Source organism: Phasianus colchicus, chromosome 3 (genome assembly GCF_987193195.1).
Source record: "Phasianus colchicus chromosome 3, bPhaCol1.hap1.1, whole genome shotgun sequence".
Lineage (NCBI taxonomy): Eukaryota > Metazoa > Chordata > Aves > Galliformes > Phasianidae > Phasianus > Phasianus colchicus.
The window spans coordinates 58,931,023-58,952,145 of NC_143438.1; the positions used below are offsets into that span (position 1 = coordinate 58,931,023).

The 21,123-nt window shown below is 42.3% G+C and overlaps 1 protein-coding gene across 11 annotated transcripts in view; it reads left to right on the forward strand.

Annotated features, from left to right (window-relative positions):
- Positions 1-21,123, forward strand: part of CHD7 (chromodomain helicase DNA binding protein 7) — a 128,012-nt gene that overhangs the window by 32,534 nt on the left and 74,355 nt on the right. For 10 of the 11 annotated variants that reach the window (XM_090137628.1, XM_090137631.1, XM_090137627.1 and 7 more), the window contains one exon: positions 8,232-10,086. In XM_090137628.1, coding sequence (XP_089993754.1) covers positions 8,407-10,086 — 1,680 coding nt within the window. In that variant the 5' untranslated portion in view covers positions 8,232-8,406. Of the gene's footprint in view, positions 1-3,159; positions 6,931-8,231; positions 10,087-21,123 lie in introns of those variants that run through there. The other variant, XM_090137633.1, reaches the window with a different exon arrangement.

A 21,123-nucleotide genomic window follows, 5' to 3' on the forward strand; every position in this document is an offset into this window, starting at 1 on the left:
CTTTAAAGTGCTCATAATTCCCTGGCTGGAAATAGCCTTTTTGGGATAATGATTAAGTCTTAAAACTTGCCTGTGATTTAAAGGAAAAAAAAAAAAAAAAACATTTTGGTGAAAATCACGTGTTCGGAAACCCTGGGAAACATTCAAGTATCCAGCTCATGAATTTTTACGGCGCCCAGCTTTCCAAACAGGGTGAGGCTTTCACACAGAGGGCGGTGAAGCACTGGAACAGGCTGCCCAAGGAGGCTGTGGATGCCCCATCCCTGGAGGCATTCAAGGCCGGGCTGGATGCGTCCCTGGGCAGCCTGGTCCGGTGGTTGGTGACCCCGCACGTAGCAGGGGTTTGAAGCTAGATGATCTTTGAGGTCCTTTTCAACCCAGGCCGTTCTATGATTCTACGAGGCGATTCCAGGCGCTCAGCCGACGGGCAGGGCGTCGAGCCCCGCTCTCCAGCAGCTGCCCGCTTCTCTGGCTGTTCCGCGGTGCGGGCCGCCTTGCTGACCGCGGGATGCCGGCAGCAGCAGGCCGGGAACACCGGGCAGCCATGCCTGCGGCCTGCCCGCCCGCGCTAAGCCTCCCGCTCGCCGCGGTGACCTTTGCCCCTCGGTATCCTGTGACACCCCGCCTGCCTTTGTGCTCGAGTTTACTCGTGATGGATACATTTCCCTCCCGATCGCAGATGCCGGGCTCCGGCCGAGCCGGCAGATAAATTATTTTCAGCTGCGGGCCCCGGCGGGGGGGAGGAGGGCGGCCGGAGCTGCCCCGCGCCCCGGCCGGCCCGCTGCCGTCTCCAGCTCCTCGTGGAATATGAAAGGGGACGGCTCGCAGCCCCCTCTGATCCTTTTTAAATGCAAAAGAATGTAGGAAATTGCCCGCTCAGTTGGTTAATCAGTGACAACTGCAGTGGGCGCACAAAAAGCGCGGCCCTTAACAAGAGGCATCCGTTGCGCCGGGTGTTTTTTCAGCGCCTCAGCGGGTCGCCGCTGGCCCCACCCCTTGGATCCTCGGCTGGGTTAGTGTCAGCTTTATAAGGGGACGTAATTGCTGCGAGATTTCTGGTGACTGATGGCAGCAATATCAGGCTTCCCCCCGGGTCCCGCTCGGGCTTTTTGTTCGCTGTCCACCGCTGCAGTTGTTCACGCCGAAAACCGTGCGTTAAGGTGACGCCGCTCCCCTTACGGCCTTACGTGGGAGATAAGGCGGCTACCGAGTGCTGGTGAAAGTATTCCCGAGTCAGTTGTTGCGGCTGCACTTGTTTCTTTTGTTTATCTGGGACTTATTTTTAGATGAACCTCTCCCTTCTCCCATCTGTATTCATTCCAGCCTTGTGTTGGTGGTCGGATGACCGAAGAAATCCTTTTAAAGTGCCAACCCACATAATGCTAAAACTGATGTGTTTCTGGCTTCATTTATTCCACCCTCCCCCCCAACACACCGCACCTCGTGTTTGTTGCGTACTTAAATGTAAAAACAATTTCTTCCCCTGCCCTGGTTGCCTCATTAAAAATCCCCAGATGCACACTTGAAATAAAAGTATTTAATGCATTTCCCTTTTTCTGCTTGTCCAGACTGGAAAGAAGCGTGTGCTGGTGGCTGCTTGCTTCACGCTGTGGGTGCTGATTTAAAATTAGCAGTGCCCCATGTTGGGAACAGCATTTGCAGCCTTACCAGCGTTGCAATGGAGAACTCACCGCCGGTGTGTGTTGTAACACCAGGCTGGGCGGGTTTGCATCATCTTCCTCCTCGATGATGCTGTTGTGGTTCTTGTATCAAAGCTGCTGTGAACTTGAATGACGTAGGATATTGTTTCCAAATGTGTGGCACAGGCTGAACTCTAGCTGGTCATTCCTGCATCAGCTGCTTGACAGCAGCAAGCTGCCAAATATTCTAAGGCTGTTGTGCCCTCAGTTGCCTCTGTAAAAGTCTGTTCTTTGCCAAAGTACGTGATGCGTTAAGGAAATAAAATGCAGTCTGGTTTCTACTTAAATGCTGTCTGTATGGGAAACTTAGATTTAATGGATTTTTTGCCCCCACCCCCCTACATAACATTCATGTTATGTAGGTGACTCTGTGTATGCAAAAGATGATTCTGAGGGAAGGCACGTGAAGTTTTTTTCATTCTACCTTCCCTGCCCTCCATTCCTACTTTAACAGGAGATACTGACTGCCTTAAACTTGGCACAGTGGATGTGTTTTCTGTGAAGACGTAATTAACTGGGTTTTACTAAGACAGATGTGAAATTAAACTCCTCAGAAATGCTTATGCTGTATTTGCTGGCTCTTCCCACTGAAGGCAGAATTTTTCTGAGTCGCCTGAGTTCATTCTTTTCATCCTTGTGAGTCCGTTCTCTCTTTCCTGGGGCAGGGGAGGAGCGAGATTCCTAGCATCCTTTGATCTGATACAAACTATATGGACTTGATTTTTTAACGCAGCTGTACTCTCTGAAGTGTTTACTATATAAAGAATAATAAAAGTTTTTTAGGCAGTCAGAACAGTTTCTTTGGAAGTTACAGTGAAAAATCATGTTGTAATCAGTTTACAGATCTGCTGTTTTTTTTTTTTTTTTTCTTATCTATATGCCAGAGGAATGTACCATGCGTGGAGAGCTGTCTGTGATAGAGTGAGAACTAAACATTAAGCAAGCAGGAGACCAGGTGTGTTTCCCATGTGCGTGTTTCAGCACTTGCATAACTGTCCAGGCAGAAGTGCTGCTCGCTCCATAGGTAGAGGAGCTGAAAGGTAGAAGTCTCATCAGCTGTCTTCCATAACTGTCATTTTTCAGCATAATTTTTACCGAGTTATCAGGATGTTTTACATATTTATGAAGTTTTAGGTGAATGCTTTCCTCCAAACATTAAGGTGATCTCTTTGGTTACTGTTATTTCTGTCACCTACTCCTGTGCAACAAATACTTAAATTGCTACCCCTAACAGCCAGTGGGAGCTTAGTGGTTTTGAAAAGCAGTTTAAATATGAAATATTTAAATGCAGATTTAGTAGCCTAATGTTTAATCCTACATTTTGAGTCTCCAGTCTCAAAATGACCTTTGGCATGGCTTTGGTGTTTAGCATGAGAGGTCTTTTTGGCCTAATTCTTCAAAACAGCATGTTGTTTTCAGCATTTATTATCTTGTGTTATGGATACGTAGTTGCATTGTGTAAAAAAAAAAAAAAAAAAAAAAAAAAAATCCTGTGTCTGTCAAGTACTTAAGAGTTCTGTCTGAGATACCACTGATAGCTGTAAATGTATTAGCAGTGTATGACATGTCTCACTTGGAAGAAGAACTCCGAGCAGTGAGTATTAGCTGCCTTTACACATTCTGTTTATCCTGATTACTTGCTTTTTGACTATCAAGAAATGGTGCTAAATCTCTTGTATAGGAGGATGTAGAGGGACCTGCCCGTTTACAAGTAGCCTGAACAGAATGTGCAGATGGCGTTGTGGAAGGCAGGCATGTCTGTATGCTGCCCTTGTCGCTTCCTGTTCTTGAGAGCTGGGACCTGCTGCTTTCTGCCTTGGGAACAAGGCTAATGAAATTCAGGTTTTAGTGTCCTCAGCACTAGATCAGGTTATGATTATGCAGCAGCCAGTTTTGTTCCACTCGTAAAAGTGAGAAGCTGCCTAAGGCTGCAGGGCTCTGAAATACGAAGTCAAGCAATGGTTAACTATGACTTAAATGCAAAGTCTGGGTGTTTAGGACTTGGAATGCTGTGGACTAGAGTAAATGTAAGCTTTGTCTGCTGAGACAACAGGGTTGTTAAGCAATCGGCTGTGTCCTGGTGTTTGGGATCATACAATCACTTTGAATAGGAGTAGGTTGTCTGGGCAGCGTTAAGGAAATATATTCATTGACTCTGAGTTCAGTCGGGTTGATGCAAACTCTCATGTTCAGGAACAGAAAAGCTATAGAATTTCATAGCAAAATGTGGTTAAGATTTTCTTTTTTAATATTGTGTTATACATTCATATTCAGCAGTATACTTGGTTCAGATGGTCTTTTCTTTGTACCTGGAAAATAGACGTTGCTTTGTGAATTTCTGTTGATTTTAACTTACAGGATAGTTGAGAAGATGATGCATAAATCTATATTTTTAAACTATGTAGCAACAACAAAACCCACCAAACAAACAAAAAACCCCCCACCATTTTTGGGCTGAGCTTATGTGATTGTCAGTCTCAATCCAGTCTTGATGTTAGCATACTTACTTTCATAGGAAAGTGAGCTGTACTGCTTAGAATCATAGAGTGGCCTGAGTGGAAAAGGACCTCAAAGATCATCTAGTTTCAACCCCCCTGCTACGTGCAGGATCACCAACCACCAGACCAGGCTGCCCAGAGCCACATCCAGCCTGGCCTTGAATGCCCCAAGGATGGGGCATCCACAACCTCCTTGGGCAGCCTGTTCCAGTGCATCACAGAATCACAGAATGGCCAGGGTTGGAAAGGGACCTCAAGGATCATGAATCTCCAACCCCCCTGCCACATGCAGGGCCACCAACCTCCTCATTTAATGCTAGACCAGGCTGCGCAGGGCCCCATCCAGTCTGGCCTTGAACATTTCCAGGGATGGGGCATCCACAGCCTCTCTGGGCTCTCTGGGCTGGTTCCAGCACCTCACCACTCTCATGGTAAAGAACTTCCCCTGATATCCAACTAAATCTCCCCTCCCTCAACTTGATTCCCCTCTTGTTTGTAGGCTCCCTTTAGGTACTGAAAGGCTGCAATGAGGTCACCCCACAGCCTTCTTTTCTCCAGGCTGAACAAGCCCAGCTCCCTCAGCCCATCCTCATAGAGGAGGTGATCCAGTTCCCTGATCATCTTCATGGCTCTCTCTGGACCGTCTCCAACAGCTCCCTGCCTTTTTTGTACTGGGGGCTCCACACTTGGACGCAGTATTCCAGATGGGGCCTCGCAAGAGCAGAGTAAACCATCCTCTGAGTGTCACCACCCTCTGAGTGAAAAACTTCCTCTTAAAGATTTTCCTAGGGAACATGTTAGCTAGAATTATACCTTGGTAGAAGACTTACCTTTGTGTACGTCTGCTGATGTGGTTGCTTTTTTATTTTTGAGCCTGGAGGATTTAAGCAGGAAAATAACATTGCTTACAGTGGAAAAAGAGAAGAAATGATCGTAACTTATGATAAGGCTGTGACTCTTGTGACTTGCTTAACTATCTAGAAGGCATCTATCCTGTTAACATAAAAGGTTGAGAGCTTACTAGGAAATTCTAGCATCGACTGTTTTATTATCAAAAGGTGGTTAACTTGTTTTGATCAGACCATAGCTGCTACTATTGTTCATTCTTAAACACGCACTGTTAGTCGTATATCACATCAGAGGGGTGACTTTTTTTATTTGGGGAAGTAGAATAAGGTTTGGTGAGAGCACAGCTGACTGTAAAGGACTGCAGCTGTAAATCTAAAGCCAAACTTAAATGAAGAAATACTGCTATGGCTTGGAGACAGTTTCTCAAACGCATTCTCGTGCTGTGTTCCAAACCTAATAGCTTTAGCATTAACAGCACAAGCATGAAACCAATTCACACTTCAGATAAAAATGCCGAGCTGAAATCATAAATAGCGGCAAACAGTGTTTTCACTCTTAATTTAGATGATGGATTTATTTGCATACAAACTGCACCATAAAAAGTTGCTTTTCTTTTTAAAGACCCTGTGCTGAGGAAAGCAAATGTGCTGTGGAACCTAGAACACATCTCCTTCCATACAGGTTTTAGTGCAGATCTGCAAGCTGTGTTGGAGTCAGCTGGGCAGAGTTGAGGTGTGTTTGTTTAAACACAACCCTTACCCTACTTTAACTTGGTTTTGTGGTTATAGTAGCTGGCCCTAACTACTGTTTGCTGATGTTGACTGTTGGTGGCTGACTAGAGCCTGAGTTTTATTGGAAGCCTGTCAACTGACAAACAGTAAGCAAAGCAAATTCAAATGTGTGTCTTATTTGTGTAACTGTTTCTGGAGATGCTGTTAGCTTATCTGTGACAAATAGCAAAGTGAGAATTCTTGTGGAATTTGGTTGTTTTATTGCAAAACTTCATTAGAGTTTCAAGAGGGTACAGCATGTCTACCTTTGAGTGGTCATTTTAGTGCCTTACCTAACAAAATCAGAGCAAATTCTTACCTGTTGAGAATTCTGTGAATGTATGCAGGCTTAGTTGTTGAGGGGGAGAGAGATCCTTGACTGGTCTCAAGTTTGACATTGCCAGATAGAGGCTGGGAGGTGACAGCTCTGCTCCTGTGCTTCTTTGCATTTCCAAGCAAAGAGCCTGCTCCGTTAGGCAGAGACCAGCAGTATGTGATACTCCCAGCTTTGCCAGCCCCTGACTGCAGCATGCAGTGTCACAAGTCTTTGGGTGATCCTGAATCACTGCAGGGATTTTCATGACCGAATGCTTTGCTCTGGAGCAGTCTAATGCGTAAAGCTCGCTTCAGTGAAGGCAGCTCTTTCTTGCTTTGTTGAAGCTTTCTTATGCTATATTTTAATGAACTGATTGAGGTGAGAAATGCTACAGATGGCTTTTGCTTAATAAAGGAAATGAAATCAAAAGAAATAGTTATTAAGAGACACGAAGGTGGCTCGTAGGAATTTACCCTCAAGTGATTTAGAAATATAAGTGTTAATATCCCAGCTGAGCACTAAAGAGATTTAAGAGTGTAGTTTTAAAGGTGACATTCAAATGCTATTTTAAGAGGAGTGATAAATGCTTGTGCTTTTCCTTGTGCCCTCTGCTTCATGCTGTAGAAGCTCATCTTGACAATGATTGCAAGCAGTGTAATGAATGTGCTGATATTTTCTCCCTAAAACTTGTTTGGGACGAATTGCCTCCAGTTGAAATAGTCCAGTTTGGCACTTTGCATCCAAAGTGACAGAAAGCATCCCTTTTCTGCAACAAAATGTGAGATGTGAATGTACATGTAAGTAAACCTGTTTTTGTGTGATTGCTGATTATTAAGGGCAAGTCAATATCTGCAAGTACTGGTTCTACTAAATAATGACAACAATGCAACGATAGTTTTTCTATTTTTACTTGCAGTATGGTTGGGCTTTGACTACCAGCTTCAAGTTTATTTTCATAGCTATAGCATTTAAAATTCTTGTTCTAGAAAGGAAAGATGGTATTAGACTGCCTCATTTGAGCCATAAAAAGCAAACTCAGACAGAATAGCTGTGGGGAAGAGGAGGCATTTCAGCACACACCAGGCTTCCTGTGAAAAAACTAACCTGGAAATTCTCTGAAGCTGTTCTGTTAACATGAGTTACAGCATTTCCCACTCCCCACCCCCAAGTCCAAGTGCATACTGTTTTACTATTTAATTTCTTTTGCCTTAGCTAATTCTCCTTCGTGAGTTATACAGATAGTAAATATGGGCAGAACAAAACTTTAGTGTGGTCTTCTGTATTGCTGTGGTTGCTATTAGTCTCATGATTACTTGAAGATGCCTAATGAAGGGTGGTGATGGTGTTAAGGAAATTATGGCATGGGTTCAGTGATCCACTGTGTCGTAAAATGAAGAATTTAATAGTTTTGCTGAAATGGGTGGACATGTCAAGTTGTCTTTCAGTTTGTAATTCTGTTAAATTAAGATAAATGATATATTTAAAAAAAAAACACAAAAAACAACCAGCTAAATATATATGTATTTTTCTCCTAAGCATTAAGTTGGGTCTTGGAGTTTTGTATATTTTCAAGGGTCACCTCTGTGTGTTTGAGAAATCTGTTCTCTGTATGACTAACTTTAGTCTGTCGCAGGACTCGGTGCTTCTGCTTGCTCATCTGATTACGCAGCTCAAGGGAATAAGGTTAAGGACATGCTGTTGGTAACTAGAGCGTTTTCAGGGCTTTAGTTCAGCAGATGGGCTGCTTGGCTATATTCATGCATCTGCCTACCTGCTGTGGCAGCTGCTGCTGCTGCATGTTGTGTTCTTTTGTTCTATTCCACCCAAGAAAGGAACGCTAGGAAGTGTAGTGAATGGATTAATTTAAGGTTAAGGGCAGTGTTTTGCTTGCTTCCTAACTCCCTATCATAATAAAGCTTCTGATAAAGACGATGCAAGCTTCTTAAAGTGAAATAGATTTTTATGATGTGTTTCGGGGGCTGAAACTAGCTGTCATTGTACAGAAAACAGTCAACTGTATTTTCTTTATGTTGCTTATATTTATGTTGTTTATATTTCAATATTTTTCCTTTCTTTCTCTCCCTTCCCCCGCTTCTAGGAGCAGTAACCAGACTTTGCCTGACACTGCGTGGTCCAAAAGAATTAAGGAAATATGGAATGACATGAAGGAGATTAGTTGAGGATTAAAGGCTTTGAGGACAAAACACCTCGCCGAGGTGAAGCACAGACTAGCGTTCTAGTTGTAGCTCCAAGGAGCTGTGTGCTGCAAAAAGATGGCAGATCCAGGAATGATGAGTCTGTTTGGAGAAGATGGGAATATTTTCAGTGAAGGGCTGGAAGGTCTCGGAGAATGTGGATATCCTGAAAACACAGTAAATCCTATGGGGCAGCAAATGCCCATGGATCAAGGATTTCCCTCTTTACAGTCATCTCTTCATCATCCCCCTGCAAATCAAAATCAAGCAAAGTTGACCCATTTTGATCATTATAATCAATACGAACAGCAGAAAATGCACCTGATGGATCAGCCGAACAGGATGATAAGCAATGCCCCTGGGAATGGTATAGCATCTCCTCATTCACAGTATCACAACCCTCCCGTTCCTCAGGTTCCTCATGGCAGTGGTGCTAGTGGTCAGATGGGAGTCTATCCCAGCATGCAGAACGAAAGACACGGGCAACCCTTCGTAGACAGTGGCTCGATGTGGGGGCCGCGGGCAGTTCAAGTGCCAGACCAGATAAGAGCACCATACCAGCAGCAGCAGCAACAGCCGCAACCGACACAGCCGCCACAAGCACCCTCCGGACCCCCCGGGCAGGGCCATCCTCAGCACATGCAGCAGATGGGAAATTACATGGCTCGTGGTGATTTTTCAATGCAACAGCACGGTCAGCCGCAACAGCAGAGGATGAACCAGTTTTCTCAAGGCCAAGAAGGCCTCAATCAGGGAAACCCTTTCATTGCCACCTCAGGACCTGGCCACTTGTCTCATGTGCCCCAGCAGAATCCCAGTATGGCACCTTCTTTGCGACACTCAGTCCAGCAATTTCACCACCATCCCCCCACTGCTCTCCATGGAGAATCAGTAGCCCACAGCCCTAGATTCTCCCCTAATCCTCCCCAGCAGGGTGCTGTTAGGCCGCAAACACTTAATTTTAGTTCTCGGAGCCAGACGGTACCCTCACCTACTATAAACAACTCAGGGCAGTATTCTCGATATCCTTACAGTAACCTTAATCAGGGATTAGTTAATAATACAGGGATGAATCAGAATTTAGGCCTTACAAATAACACTCCAATGAATCAGTCTGTACCAAGATACCCAAATGCTGTAGGATTTCCATCAAACAGTGGTCAAGGACTAATGCACCAGCAACCCATCCACCCTAGTGGCTCACTTAACCAAATGAACACGCAAACTATGCACCCTTCACAGCCTCAGGGAACTTATGCCTCTCCACCTCCCATGTCACCTATGAAAGCAATGAGTAATCCAGCAGGTACGCCTCCTCCACAGGTTAGGCCCGGTAGTGCTGGAATACCAATGGAAGTTGGCAGTTATCCAAATATACCCCATCCTCAGCCATCACACCAGCCCCCTGGTGCCATGGGAATTGGACAAAGGAATATGGGCCCCCGAAACATGCAACAGAATCGTCCTTTTATGGGTATGTCTTCAACACCACGGGAGATGGGTGGGCACATGAGACCAAATGGTTGTCCAGGCGTTGGCCTTGCGGATCCACAAGCAATACAAGAACGACTAATATCTGGCCAGCAACTTCCTAGTCAGCAGCAGTCTTTTCAACAGCAAATGCCAACCTGTCCTCCCATGCAGCCTCATCCAGGGATACATCATCAGTCTTCACCACCGCCACATCCTCATCATCAGCCTTGGGCACAGCTTCACCAGTCACCACAAAACACACCGCAGAAAGTGCCTGTCCTTCAGGTAAGCTGCTTCCAATGAATAAAAAAAATGTTTTGTGTGCTTGTAAATGCATTTGAGTATGCATGAGATCTGTGGCTTCAAAGCAGTTGTTCTTGCTTGGCTACACTGTTCTTTTGCTCATTATGTGACTTTCTTGGTACGCAGAAGCTAAAGGTAAAATAAGGTTCGTGTATCTTGCTGATGTTTTTACAATAATTATTACAGGATGGCTTTATGGATAGACTGAAATACGATATAGCAATAGGACAAACTGAGTACTGCTTTTTTAATTTCTTGTTGGTTCTTTTGAGGGGGAAATGGGAAGCACGTGTGGGAGCTCTAATTTAAGCTAATAACTTCTGTATTTGCAACTTGCTAAAAGGAGTGTGTATTTTAAGGGGTTTGTTTTAGTCAAACTGAGGATTTTCTTTAAATACTCAATGTTATTCTTTTTTGTTTGTTTGTTTTTAAGTTAAAACTAAAATTTTAATGTATGTAAAAAAATGTTCAAGATGAACTTATTTCATCGCAAAGTAACACAATTGAAAAGTGAATGGGCAGCAGTTTATGCAACAGAATTCAGCAGATGTGAATCATAGTCTAAAATCAAATCTTCTGAGGCTTAAATAAAATCTCAAGTAAGACAGAAGTTCTATTTTACTGAGGCTTTGATCTGCCGAGTTTTTGGTGGAAAATATATTGCTTCCACGTTATCTTTCATTTAAAGGCTAGAAACATTTAAAAGTCTTGATCCCTCTGTGGCTTAGTGAGTTTGACTGCATGTTAGTACACTGAGCTGCAAAAGTGCCTTTTGGGATCCTTGGGTTTGCCATGGCTTGCCTCTGGCTCTATCAGTCAACCGTTCTATAGGTTTTGGTACTGGATGAATAGGTGGCCAAGATATCAGAGGTTTAATTATTTTTAAAGCCACTCAGTAATTAATGCCAAGTAGCTCTGCCCATAAATATTTGGAGACAATTGTTGGAATGCAGTCGTAATGATACGATGTTACAATCAGCCATAAATAATATATAATAAATCATAAAAACAGCTGTCCTAGCCAGTGTCCCAGGACTGTGAGGAAGGCAGCTGCTCAGCAGTCCCCTCCTCTGCTGCCTGCCGGCTGCTTCTGTTCGCTGCTCCACACAGCATGAGGTGGGTCTGGGAATCAGATGTATGTGCTGTGGAGAGGCAGCTGACGAGGAGTGGTGGATGGAGCAGCTCAGCAGCTGGGAGAGGCTTCCACATTCTCCAAGGGGGTAGCACAGGGCATGCTGTAGGGTCATCTAGGCCTGGGAGGGAGATCAGTGCTACCTCGGGGTGAGGGAAAGGACAGAGACTTCATTGGAAGGAGGAGGAAGCTCTGCCCTTGAAAGGGGACACGGTAGCTTCATGGCTGTCTTTCTCTCCCCTGCCTCCTGTAAAATAGGTGTGAAATGTTGTACATATGGTGGCCTTTCCTCTTTCCCCCCCTTCCCCTCCCCCACCTCCACGTGCATGCTTTGGAGAGTGTAAATAACCCTTCTTGCATGGCCATAGGGTGGTGTGTTCCTGGCTGGTTAGTTCTTAATGGTGCCTCTTGTGTTATTGTCTTCATGGCTAAGCAGCCCATAAGTGCTCAAGACTGCATTGAAAAATCCAAGAGAACTAGCAGAAATTTTGAAAAGGACGCATGAGGACGTGGAGAAATGTGTGCAAAAGAGAAAAGCTTAGGGTTCAGGAAAAGGAGTACGAGGTTAGATGCTTGGGTTTTTACTCTGAAGAGAGCTGATGCATCCAGCAGAAAAAAACAAAAACTTGAAAGAAAATTGTGGAAATGGTAATATGAGACTTGTAAAACTAGGGGGACAAAACCCAGCATTACTGATATCTTTCACAGCTAGCAATGGAGGAGATGTGGAAAGACTTAAGATGACTGTAATAAAGGCTGTGCTCTAAAGCTGCGGTCTTCAGCAGTGGAGTTAATTCTGTGATTTCATCTGATCATCCAGTAAACTTCTTTTTAGCAGCAGCAGATGGTTTGGGAGGCCAACGTCTGCTTGTGGAATGGGAACGTGTTTTAAATGTTCTTGGGGCATTCGTTTCCTTTTAACTGGCGAGGTAGAATACAGGCATCTCAACTCTTAAATGAGCTGTACAAACTATTGCGGAGTTTTGCAGATGAATAACTTGAAGGTAAGTGCTGAAGCTAAATAATTAGAGGAAAACCACACTATAACTCAAGTTATTTGATTAAAATCAGTAATTCAAACAGTTGTAGCTAGCCAAGTAACTTCTCTGTTAGCCTACTTCTGTTAAGTTTTCATTTGGTAAAAGTTATTGTTAGCATACCTTCCCATTAAGTAATTAGTTTGAGATCTGACTGTAGTAATGAAACACTTGACAGGCAGGCATTTCCCCCTGGAAAACTGTTTGGATGAAATATAAATTGTTAAAGTCAATGAAAGCCCAGCTCCTCCTCACCCCCTGGGGAAAAAAATGCAGATGTGTAAAAAAACGCCTGCTCTTAAGATTGAATGCAGAATCTGCAACTATCCTGCCTCTGTCGTGGTTTCTCCTTCATGTCAGCTGGCAGAAAACTGTTCACTGAGCAACAGTTATTTAAATGACTGGTTTGATTTTATTTGTATAAAATGAATCAACGAAATGAATTTAGGCAGTGAAATGAAAATCACTGTGTATTTTTAAATCAACAGAAGCCATTTTAGTAATTATTTTTCAGTGATTTAAAGCTAGCCTTATCATGGGAAGGCTGTAATACTTGTGGTTAACCAAATTACTGTTTTGTTTTTAGATATGTTGGAAGGAAAGTGAAGTTCTTTTGCTTTTGACTTGAAAAGAATTGCTGTGTCGATTCTAGAGTTCTTTATTTCTCTGTGTGTACAAAACTGCTACTTATTTTGGCTGAGAGGTACAGCTGGTGATTGACAACTTAGCAGGGCTAGATTAATAGCTGAGAGCTAGATGTGGTTATTAGGACCTTGTTAGCAGTGAGTTCCTGGCTTCAGTTGAGTTAAAGGTATTTATATGCACCACCATAGTGTTGGGACATTCAGTAGATGTGCTTGATTTTCAAGTCCTGTTTTGGAAATATACTTCAGCAAAGGCTGTGGGTGGGGAGACAGGTTCTGTGGTGACCAGTTGGTTGGCCAAGGTACAAAGCAGAAGGTAGGAGCAGCTTGTTTGTTTTCACAGTGGGGGGTATCTGTGTTGGGCTGGTGAGCTTCTGCCCTCCAAAATATTCATAAATGATGTGGAAAAGAGTGGAAAGTCAAATGCAAAATTTGCTGCTGTCTTTAATGTGCTCAAAACTGAGTGCCAAGTGCAGGGGTGAGGTGGAGCCTGCAGTAATGAAGCTAAATGGTTGGAAATATGACAGGAACATCAATTGCTTGGTTGTAAGCTGTGTAAATCAAGGCATAATGCTTGGGCAGTTTGAATGTCTAGCAAAGATCTCTGCTTAGGAACAGAATCCTGGTTGGATGACTATCTGAAAATATGCTCTGACAGTCAAAGAAGCAGAGCAGTAGGCATTGCTATAGAAGTAGTGGAGAGCAGAACACAGATTGCTGTTGTGTTGTGCGTATGTGCATGGTATGCCTACGTGGCAAGTGCTGTGCAGCTCTGGGTCCTTCCTTAGGCCTCAGTAAATAAGCAGTACTTAAAGGGAAGAAAGTGATGGTTTGGGGAGAAGGGAAGATGCAGTTTTGAAACCGTGAGCAATATGGGTGCATGGAAAAGGTTGTTTGTCTCCTGGATACTTCAAGGGTATTCAGCAAATTGTCAGGTGGCGAGCTCAAAACAGCACGTTGAGATGCTGATCTCAGAGATGATGTGTAGAAAAATGCATTGGGGTTGGATAAATGTGAAAACACCACGTTTTGGCTCATCAGACTTGTGCCATAAACAAGTGGTAGAGTTCATTCTCAAGATACATCTCCTTTATATTGTATTTGGTTCTTTTACTCTTCCACAGACTTATCAGAGATGAGATATCAGGTTAGATAGGCCTTTGGGAAGGGGGACTCTGATACTGTACAGTTGCTCTTAAATATCAATACTTTCAAAAATCGTTGAAAGTATTTGAGTGTAAGAGGTTTTTCTGCCAAGAATAAACTATGCTGGGCGTTTTGTTCTATGGAACTTTTTGTTTACAGTAGCTGCTGGCTACTGTGTAGGCTGAAGTTTCGAGCCCTATTCATTAAGTGCGTACCATAAACATGATGTGATCTACATTCTTCATAATCAAATATAGGAATACTTAAACAACAAACAGTTATGGTAATAGCTTCGATACTAGATTAAATGGTAGGACTCTACAACAGCGCTGCCAGGGTTGAAGAATACCGTGTTAAGGTGCCCAGCCTCTTTTGGAGAAGGTTTTTCTTTTGTGTTACCGGTTCACTACCAGTTTTATTCTGCCTTGTTTACCTGTGGGTGTGTGACTTGGCTTTTCGTGATAACTCTTGGCTCTCTTCAGCATAAATGCATTCTTTTGACATTTCCTACCCTTCCTTGTAGGGGAGGAGGCAGGGAAAGTCCAGCTGAGTCATCAGCAGACTCATTCCAGTTACAGGGCCTTTCTGCAATTAAAACTTTGTGCTTACGCTGCCTCAGCGTAATTTATACTTGGATATACCAGAGTGAAGAGGGGTATTAATGCAAACTGTTATCAACTGGAGTGATCTGAAGTGATATTCTAACTCAGCAGAGAGTGCATGTTAAGTCAGTACTACTGGCACGCTCAAATGAAGTTGATTTTCCTGACTACTTGCATTTTTTAATGCCTGGGAATAGTAGGGAGAAGGAGTCCTCATCTTCTTACTGTTTTTGCATAACTAACTAACTTTGACTGTGTGTTCTGGAATCTTATTTAGTAAAGAATGATGTCTAGGATTTTTCCTGTAAATCAATATTCATAAGCAATATCCCACCTCTCCAGAGAAAACTTAATCAGATATTGAATGCTTAGAATTTTTTTTACTGTTTTCCTGTAAATAAGGAGAACGGCTTCAAAAATTAAAAACAAACAAACAAAAAAAACCTCAAAAAACTGCAGATGGGCACTTCTTGTTTTGATTGTGAGGCTCTTTCACTTCTAGTTGGTATCTTGGGGCACTAATAACTTAGTTCAGCTGTGAGCTGGTTCACATCCAGGTCTCTCAAAGGCTGTAATAACTGATATCTAATGCTTTTGCCAAGACACAAAAGTTGGTGTTTTGAAACTCCATAGATACATTCAAGTCTAATAATTGGTATTAAGAGATCAAAAAACTTATTTCTTCCTCAGCCTTCAGAAGGCGCTATGTGCTTTTATATATGGGAGGTTAGAGTGGTTCTGGAGTTAGTAGGCCTTTGGGCCAAAAATTTGTAGTTTCGAGGTAGTTTGGCTACAGATTTTTTGGGTTTTTTTTAAGTGTTAAAGAGGTACAAGCAGCTTCAGGAATACCTATTCCCTCAGGTGCTGTGATTTGACTGGAATGAGAATAATTTGTGCCATTAAATTATCTGCTCTTGAGTTTTGGGTAGAGCTAGTTTGCAGCATTAGCATAAAAATACAAGTCTGCATCAGCATACTGATTTTGAAGTCTTAAGAGTTACCAGACTTGTTCCTCAGCATTATTATGTTGAAACTTTCTATGATACATTGGTGACTCGAATGTGTTTTTCCTTTGGAACGATTTGGATTATCTGGGGAATCGCCTAACTAGAAATATTTTTAAATTGTGCTGCTCTTCAGTTCTTAAATACTACATTTTCATCTGCTGGTGGTCTCTTCCAGTGGGATTTGGCAATCATCTTCTTTTTCCATGACTGAACACATTCTTATGTTTTATATCTATTTGAACAAATTTAAATCTGTTGTTTCAGGTAAGCTTTTTTTTTTATGATTAGAAACTGATATTGTAGAAAGAACCCTCCTATTTGTGCCATTGTCAGCTTACGTAACTTAAAACACTGCAGAGTTCGAATAAATGAAAGGAGAAACACTTGACTTTTATTTTCTCTTTCTTTAAATGCAGTGACAATTTTAATAAGGAGTAAGTTGCAGTTGAATTAGTAATTAGTAATTTCCTGTGGTTTTTATTGTGGGTCCTCCTGGTCTTCCATCCTGCTTTTACATGTGGAATTTGAGGTGTGATGGTTTTACACTTATCAGCCTTTGCTGGCATAAGTGCCCCCTCTTTCTGTTCTCTGACTACAGTAGATGTACCTGTTTCCACTCTGGTGGAAACTTTGCCTTTGGAGCTGGATTTTCAACGTTTGCCTTTAGAGGCTGTTTCTTCCTTCTGTTCAGAAGGACAGTGCTTTTGACTTTACAATTTGATTTAGAAAATTCCAATGAAAGAGCTGATAATTCAGTTAGTTATGAAGCTAACATACTGGAATGAGATTTTTTTAAAAGAGATGGTATCACCTGAACAGTGTCTCAGAATTGCATCAAATATGTTGTCTTTGTACCTCCCACTGCTTTTTCTTTATGCTCATAGGAGGAAGTTTTTTACTCAGAGGGTGGTGACACACTGGAACAGGCTGTCCAGGGAGGTTGTGGATGCCCCGTCCCTGCCTGCATTCAAGGCCAGGCTGGATGTGGCTCTGGGCAGCCTGGTCTGGTGGTTGGTGACCCTGCACATAGCAGGGGGGTTGAAATAATGATGTTGGAAGTCATTTTCGTAATTAAAGCATCTCTTTGTGCAAATCTTCCTTTTGACCAATGCAGAGGTTCACAGAAGGGACTGGAAGCAAACTGGTTCTGGGGAGTGTGGTAGGAAACATGGGCAGGAAGCAGTGCTCAGGGAAAGGAAAGCAAAACAGAGCTGACTTAGTGGAGCAGCACTGAGCAGGAGTGACAGAGAAGAAATGGCCAGCAGCCAGTACTAAAGTGGAGATGGAGAAGTTCAGGGAGTCACCGCCCATGTGCTCACTGCTTGAGCCACCTGCCTCCTGCGCCCTTGCTGGTCAGTGCTGAAATAAAACAAAATCCACAAAAAGCTGAATGAAATCTGGGATGCAGAATCTTAACCCTTTCTTTATGTCAGCACACACAATTGCTCAGTGAGCCTTTGCGCTCTTAGGGATGCTCCTCTGGCCAGGTTGCATCTGGCTGGGTCACGTTCCAGCATCTGCTCATGTTGACCTCAGAATTGCCCAGCTGGTGGTGCAGGAATGGGAATGCCTGAGAAGGCAGCGGCTGCCCCTTCCTCTGGACTTGAATTGAATGTCCTTTAATACCCTTACATGAGCATTGGGCTCTGTAGAACTTGCTCTCAGTTACCAGCTGTAGTGTCCCCTCAGTTTAGATAGGTTAGAACCTGTATTAGAAGCCAAAGCTTGGTCCTGTTTTATAGAACTACAGCAGTGATCAGATTCGAACTTCCTTATGTGTTCTTTTTAGCTTTCCCCTTTTGCTCCTTTTTTTACACAAATGTGATTTGTTTTCAGAAGTGTATTTTATTTCTTTAAAAAAAGAACTCTTCTCTTCTTCCACCTGAGATATTTGCAGCTATTTTGTTACTGAAGAGATGAAAGAATGCCCTCTTTCCAGCAAAGAGAGCTGTGCGCAGTTTATATATACAGCATATATAACTATATGTGCATCATATGCATTGAAATGAGGGAAGACACTTCCTGTATCTATCAGTGAGTTGTTTTCCTTGAGCTTGAATGCCTTGTTTGTTTGTTTTTTCCCTTCAACATAATCATTTAGAAGCAATAAAACTTAAAAATAAAACTCAAATTAATTTCTGGGACTTCTTTATGATGAAACAGAAGTGATAGATAGGATGGCTTAATGGTCTGAGCATGAGTTTGATTTATAAACTCCTGAACCAACATTCGTACTGCTTTTTATTGATCTTGATACATTATCTTAAAAGTATTTAGTTAAATTTCTCTCAGATGCGGGACAAGGTTAGTAACAATGTTATTCCTGCTTATAGAGAAAAATACTGGTGAATGGCATAAAAATTATTTATTCACAACCTAAAGTCTTAAAACTCCTGATTCAGGTTCTTATTCAGATATCCAGTACTCTAAAACATGTCAATTCCCTGCTTTTCTTCTGACTCCTATGGAAGAAATAGGCTTTTAAATGGTGGTTGGAAGTAAATTCATGCAACAAAATGTCAATGCCTCTCGTGTAGGAATTAGTCTGGGAGCAGAGAAGTTGCACAAAGTGTGGAAGAAAGTGGCAATGAAGTAACAAGCGAACCACTTTCCAATAGATTTGCAGCTGTCAGCAGGAATTGTTCCTTTGCTTCTGTTGCTCCATCACCTGTGCATCCCTGTGTCAGTACCAATGGTCTGGGAGCAGTTTTTCCTCCACTTCTGCAGCTCTTGTATTATCCTGAACAAGCTTACGCTTCTAGGAGTGGGTTTGCAATGTATATGGATTAACCTTATAGAAACTAAACATTGAGAAATCTGAATTTCTGGAGCTTGGCAGGTTTGTATGGAACACTATGAATGTTTTAATTTTGGGAAATAAAAAGAAAAAAAGAATGCAACGTTTCAGTATAAGGCACAAAATGTTTGTTTACTTATGTTGATATAGCATGTTTTAGAGAAAGCCAAACAGTAAAATTTTGGCTTTCCCTTTTTTAATATTTTGTTAAATATAAATTTTGTTTTCTGTCAAGAAATTTTCACACGTAGTACAAGTTTCCAAAAGGAATGTGTGCCCACTTACAGCAGACCTTTATTTTTTGTCAGAGAGACCGAATAAGTGAATCAGTTGAATTAGAAAAGCATTAGTAAATTTTAATTGTTCTTAGGTAGCACTTATGTCTTATGTAACTCTCCAACCAAAGAACATAATGACCACTGTGATTAAGAATTTAATTTTCTATAGATTTTGAATTTAATGCTCTTATAATGAGAGAGAGAGAGGATGAGTAACAAGCTTCATAACTAACTTCTCAAAATCAAGTTGTCAATATGAACTTCATTCTTTACACTCTTCTTTTCCATCTCTCCCCCTCTCCAGATGGCCCTCTACCACTTGCATTCTGGTACTTCATATCTCTTTTGGCCCTGCAAGACTCTGATAACTGTGATAATACTGTAATTTTCCTTACATGCAAGCACTTAATGATATGAAGTCCTTTATTTTATTTTTGGAAGAAGTCTTTCTCTAGCAGCCAATTGTTGCTAACTGTAGTGGGAGGATTGTAGTATATAGTGTGTGTTTGAACTTAAAGCAGTGCTTACTGTAAAGTGTTGATCTCTGCTTTTACATAGAGAACTGTGTGTGAAGCACAGTAGTTACTAAAACTATGCTAATTTTGAGCTTTATAGTTGTTTTTCATATCTCAGTTTATTAATGGGATATTGTAAATATTCACTGTGGCAAGGACTGTCATTTGTGGAAATATGGATAAAGGCCTACAATACTGGAAGACTACTTAGTTCTTAGGTCTTTTTCTCTGCTATTTTCACTTGGAATATTTCAAGAAAACTTGTTGGAAAGCTGATAATTCTGTGACTAAGACGTGATCTTTGGGATCCGGGGGATTCGTGCTATTTGAGATAGATTGTTTGTTAACCATCTGTTTCATTACTATATCGTTAATATTCCTGCATGCTCGTGAGGTGATCGGTAGCAGTGCTAAGCATGAGACTGCAGAACAGTTCTGCAGTTCCTCTCTGTAATGCACAGCCCCATGTAGATCAAGAACTTCTTTCCCATGTCGTGTAACACAGAAATACTTTGCTTGGCTGCGCTTTGTCAGAAATATGCATCTGGATAGGATAATGGAGGAAGACACGAGGTAGCAGCCAGAAACTGTCACAACGGCCACAAACTGAAGGCCAAAGCTCAGCTTACCATCAGCTATTTCTGCTGCTAGTTCCTGCTGCTGAATGGCAAAGGTTGTGTAGTTGAGAGTGAGGCTGTAATCAATATGTGGCTGCTGCGGCTTGCGGAGAGTAACCCTAATGGGCTTAATACTAAAAGCAGGGAGCTGTGTTCCAAGCTGTGCCTCGAATTCGGTGGTGGAGAGGGACAGGTGGTAACGCGTTGCTTTAGACACAATTCCAGTTATAAAATAGAACAAAATTAAAACCTGTTATTGCATAGGCGCATTGCATTTGAGACCCACTATGTAGGGATTTTTACATTTTACTATAGGTTTTGTAAAGAACAGCTGGAGCTCATTAGGTGGTCTTTTACTAAAGATAAGGTGCTTAGTGTTTCATAGAACAACGTTAATCAGACTGGCTGGATAACTAAAATATGATTTAGATGTTATAATTAAGAGTTATCTCAATTGGTGCCTCTAAATGAGGTGTTTGTCCGCAGAAAAGGAAGCGTATTTTTTTGCAGGCAGGGGGTAAGTTTAGTTTTAATGATATTTTCTGATTTAATTGTTAGTTTAGTTCAATTACTCCAGGAGCTGGAAAAAGGCCTGGCTATGACATGTCATCATATGCATATTAGATAATGCATTCAAAGACTTTCCTTATTTGTTGCTGTGACTAAAAGGCGAGAGCTTGAGAAGTATTCTTGGGCTCTTTGACATAAATGGATCTTGGGCAGCATACATAACATCAAAGGATTTACATTCAAAGAAGTCCGTGATTTCAAGCCCACTTTGTCATGCTGAAGTTAATAAAATACTGCAATGGGAAGGCCATTTGAATAACTGCTGTCTTCCCACCTCAAGGAAAAAAACAGAACTGATTCCTGTTGTTCTCTTCTGGCTTTGTATTCACGGGTGTCCATTAAGGTCTCCTCAAGTTGGCAATTCCAGCATGCTGCCCACACACTCCTGAGACCCTGTGACCTGGGACAGGGGATGGCAGAAGGCAGGTTTACCTACTAAACAGCAGCACATGTAGGGGCAGTTTCTAAATGGAGTTGTGGTACTATTGCTGGGAAACTCCTAGAGGCTTACAGATTAAAAAAATAAAAGTAAAGGGAAAATTGCCAGCAGAATTTTGTATACTGCAAGATAAACCTCACTTTAGCATGGACCTGGTGTCAGTGGTCAGACTGAAGTGTGCTACCTGAGTTGTTTCATAAGGTGGTATTAGTAAGCACATAGCATGCCTGTAGCC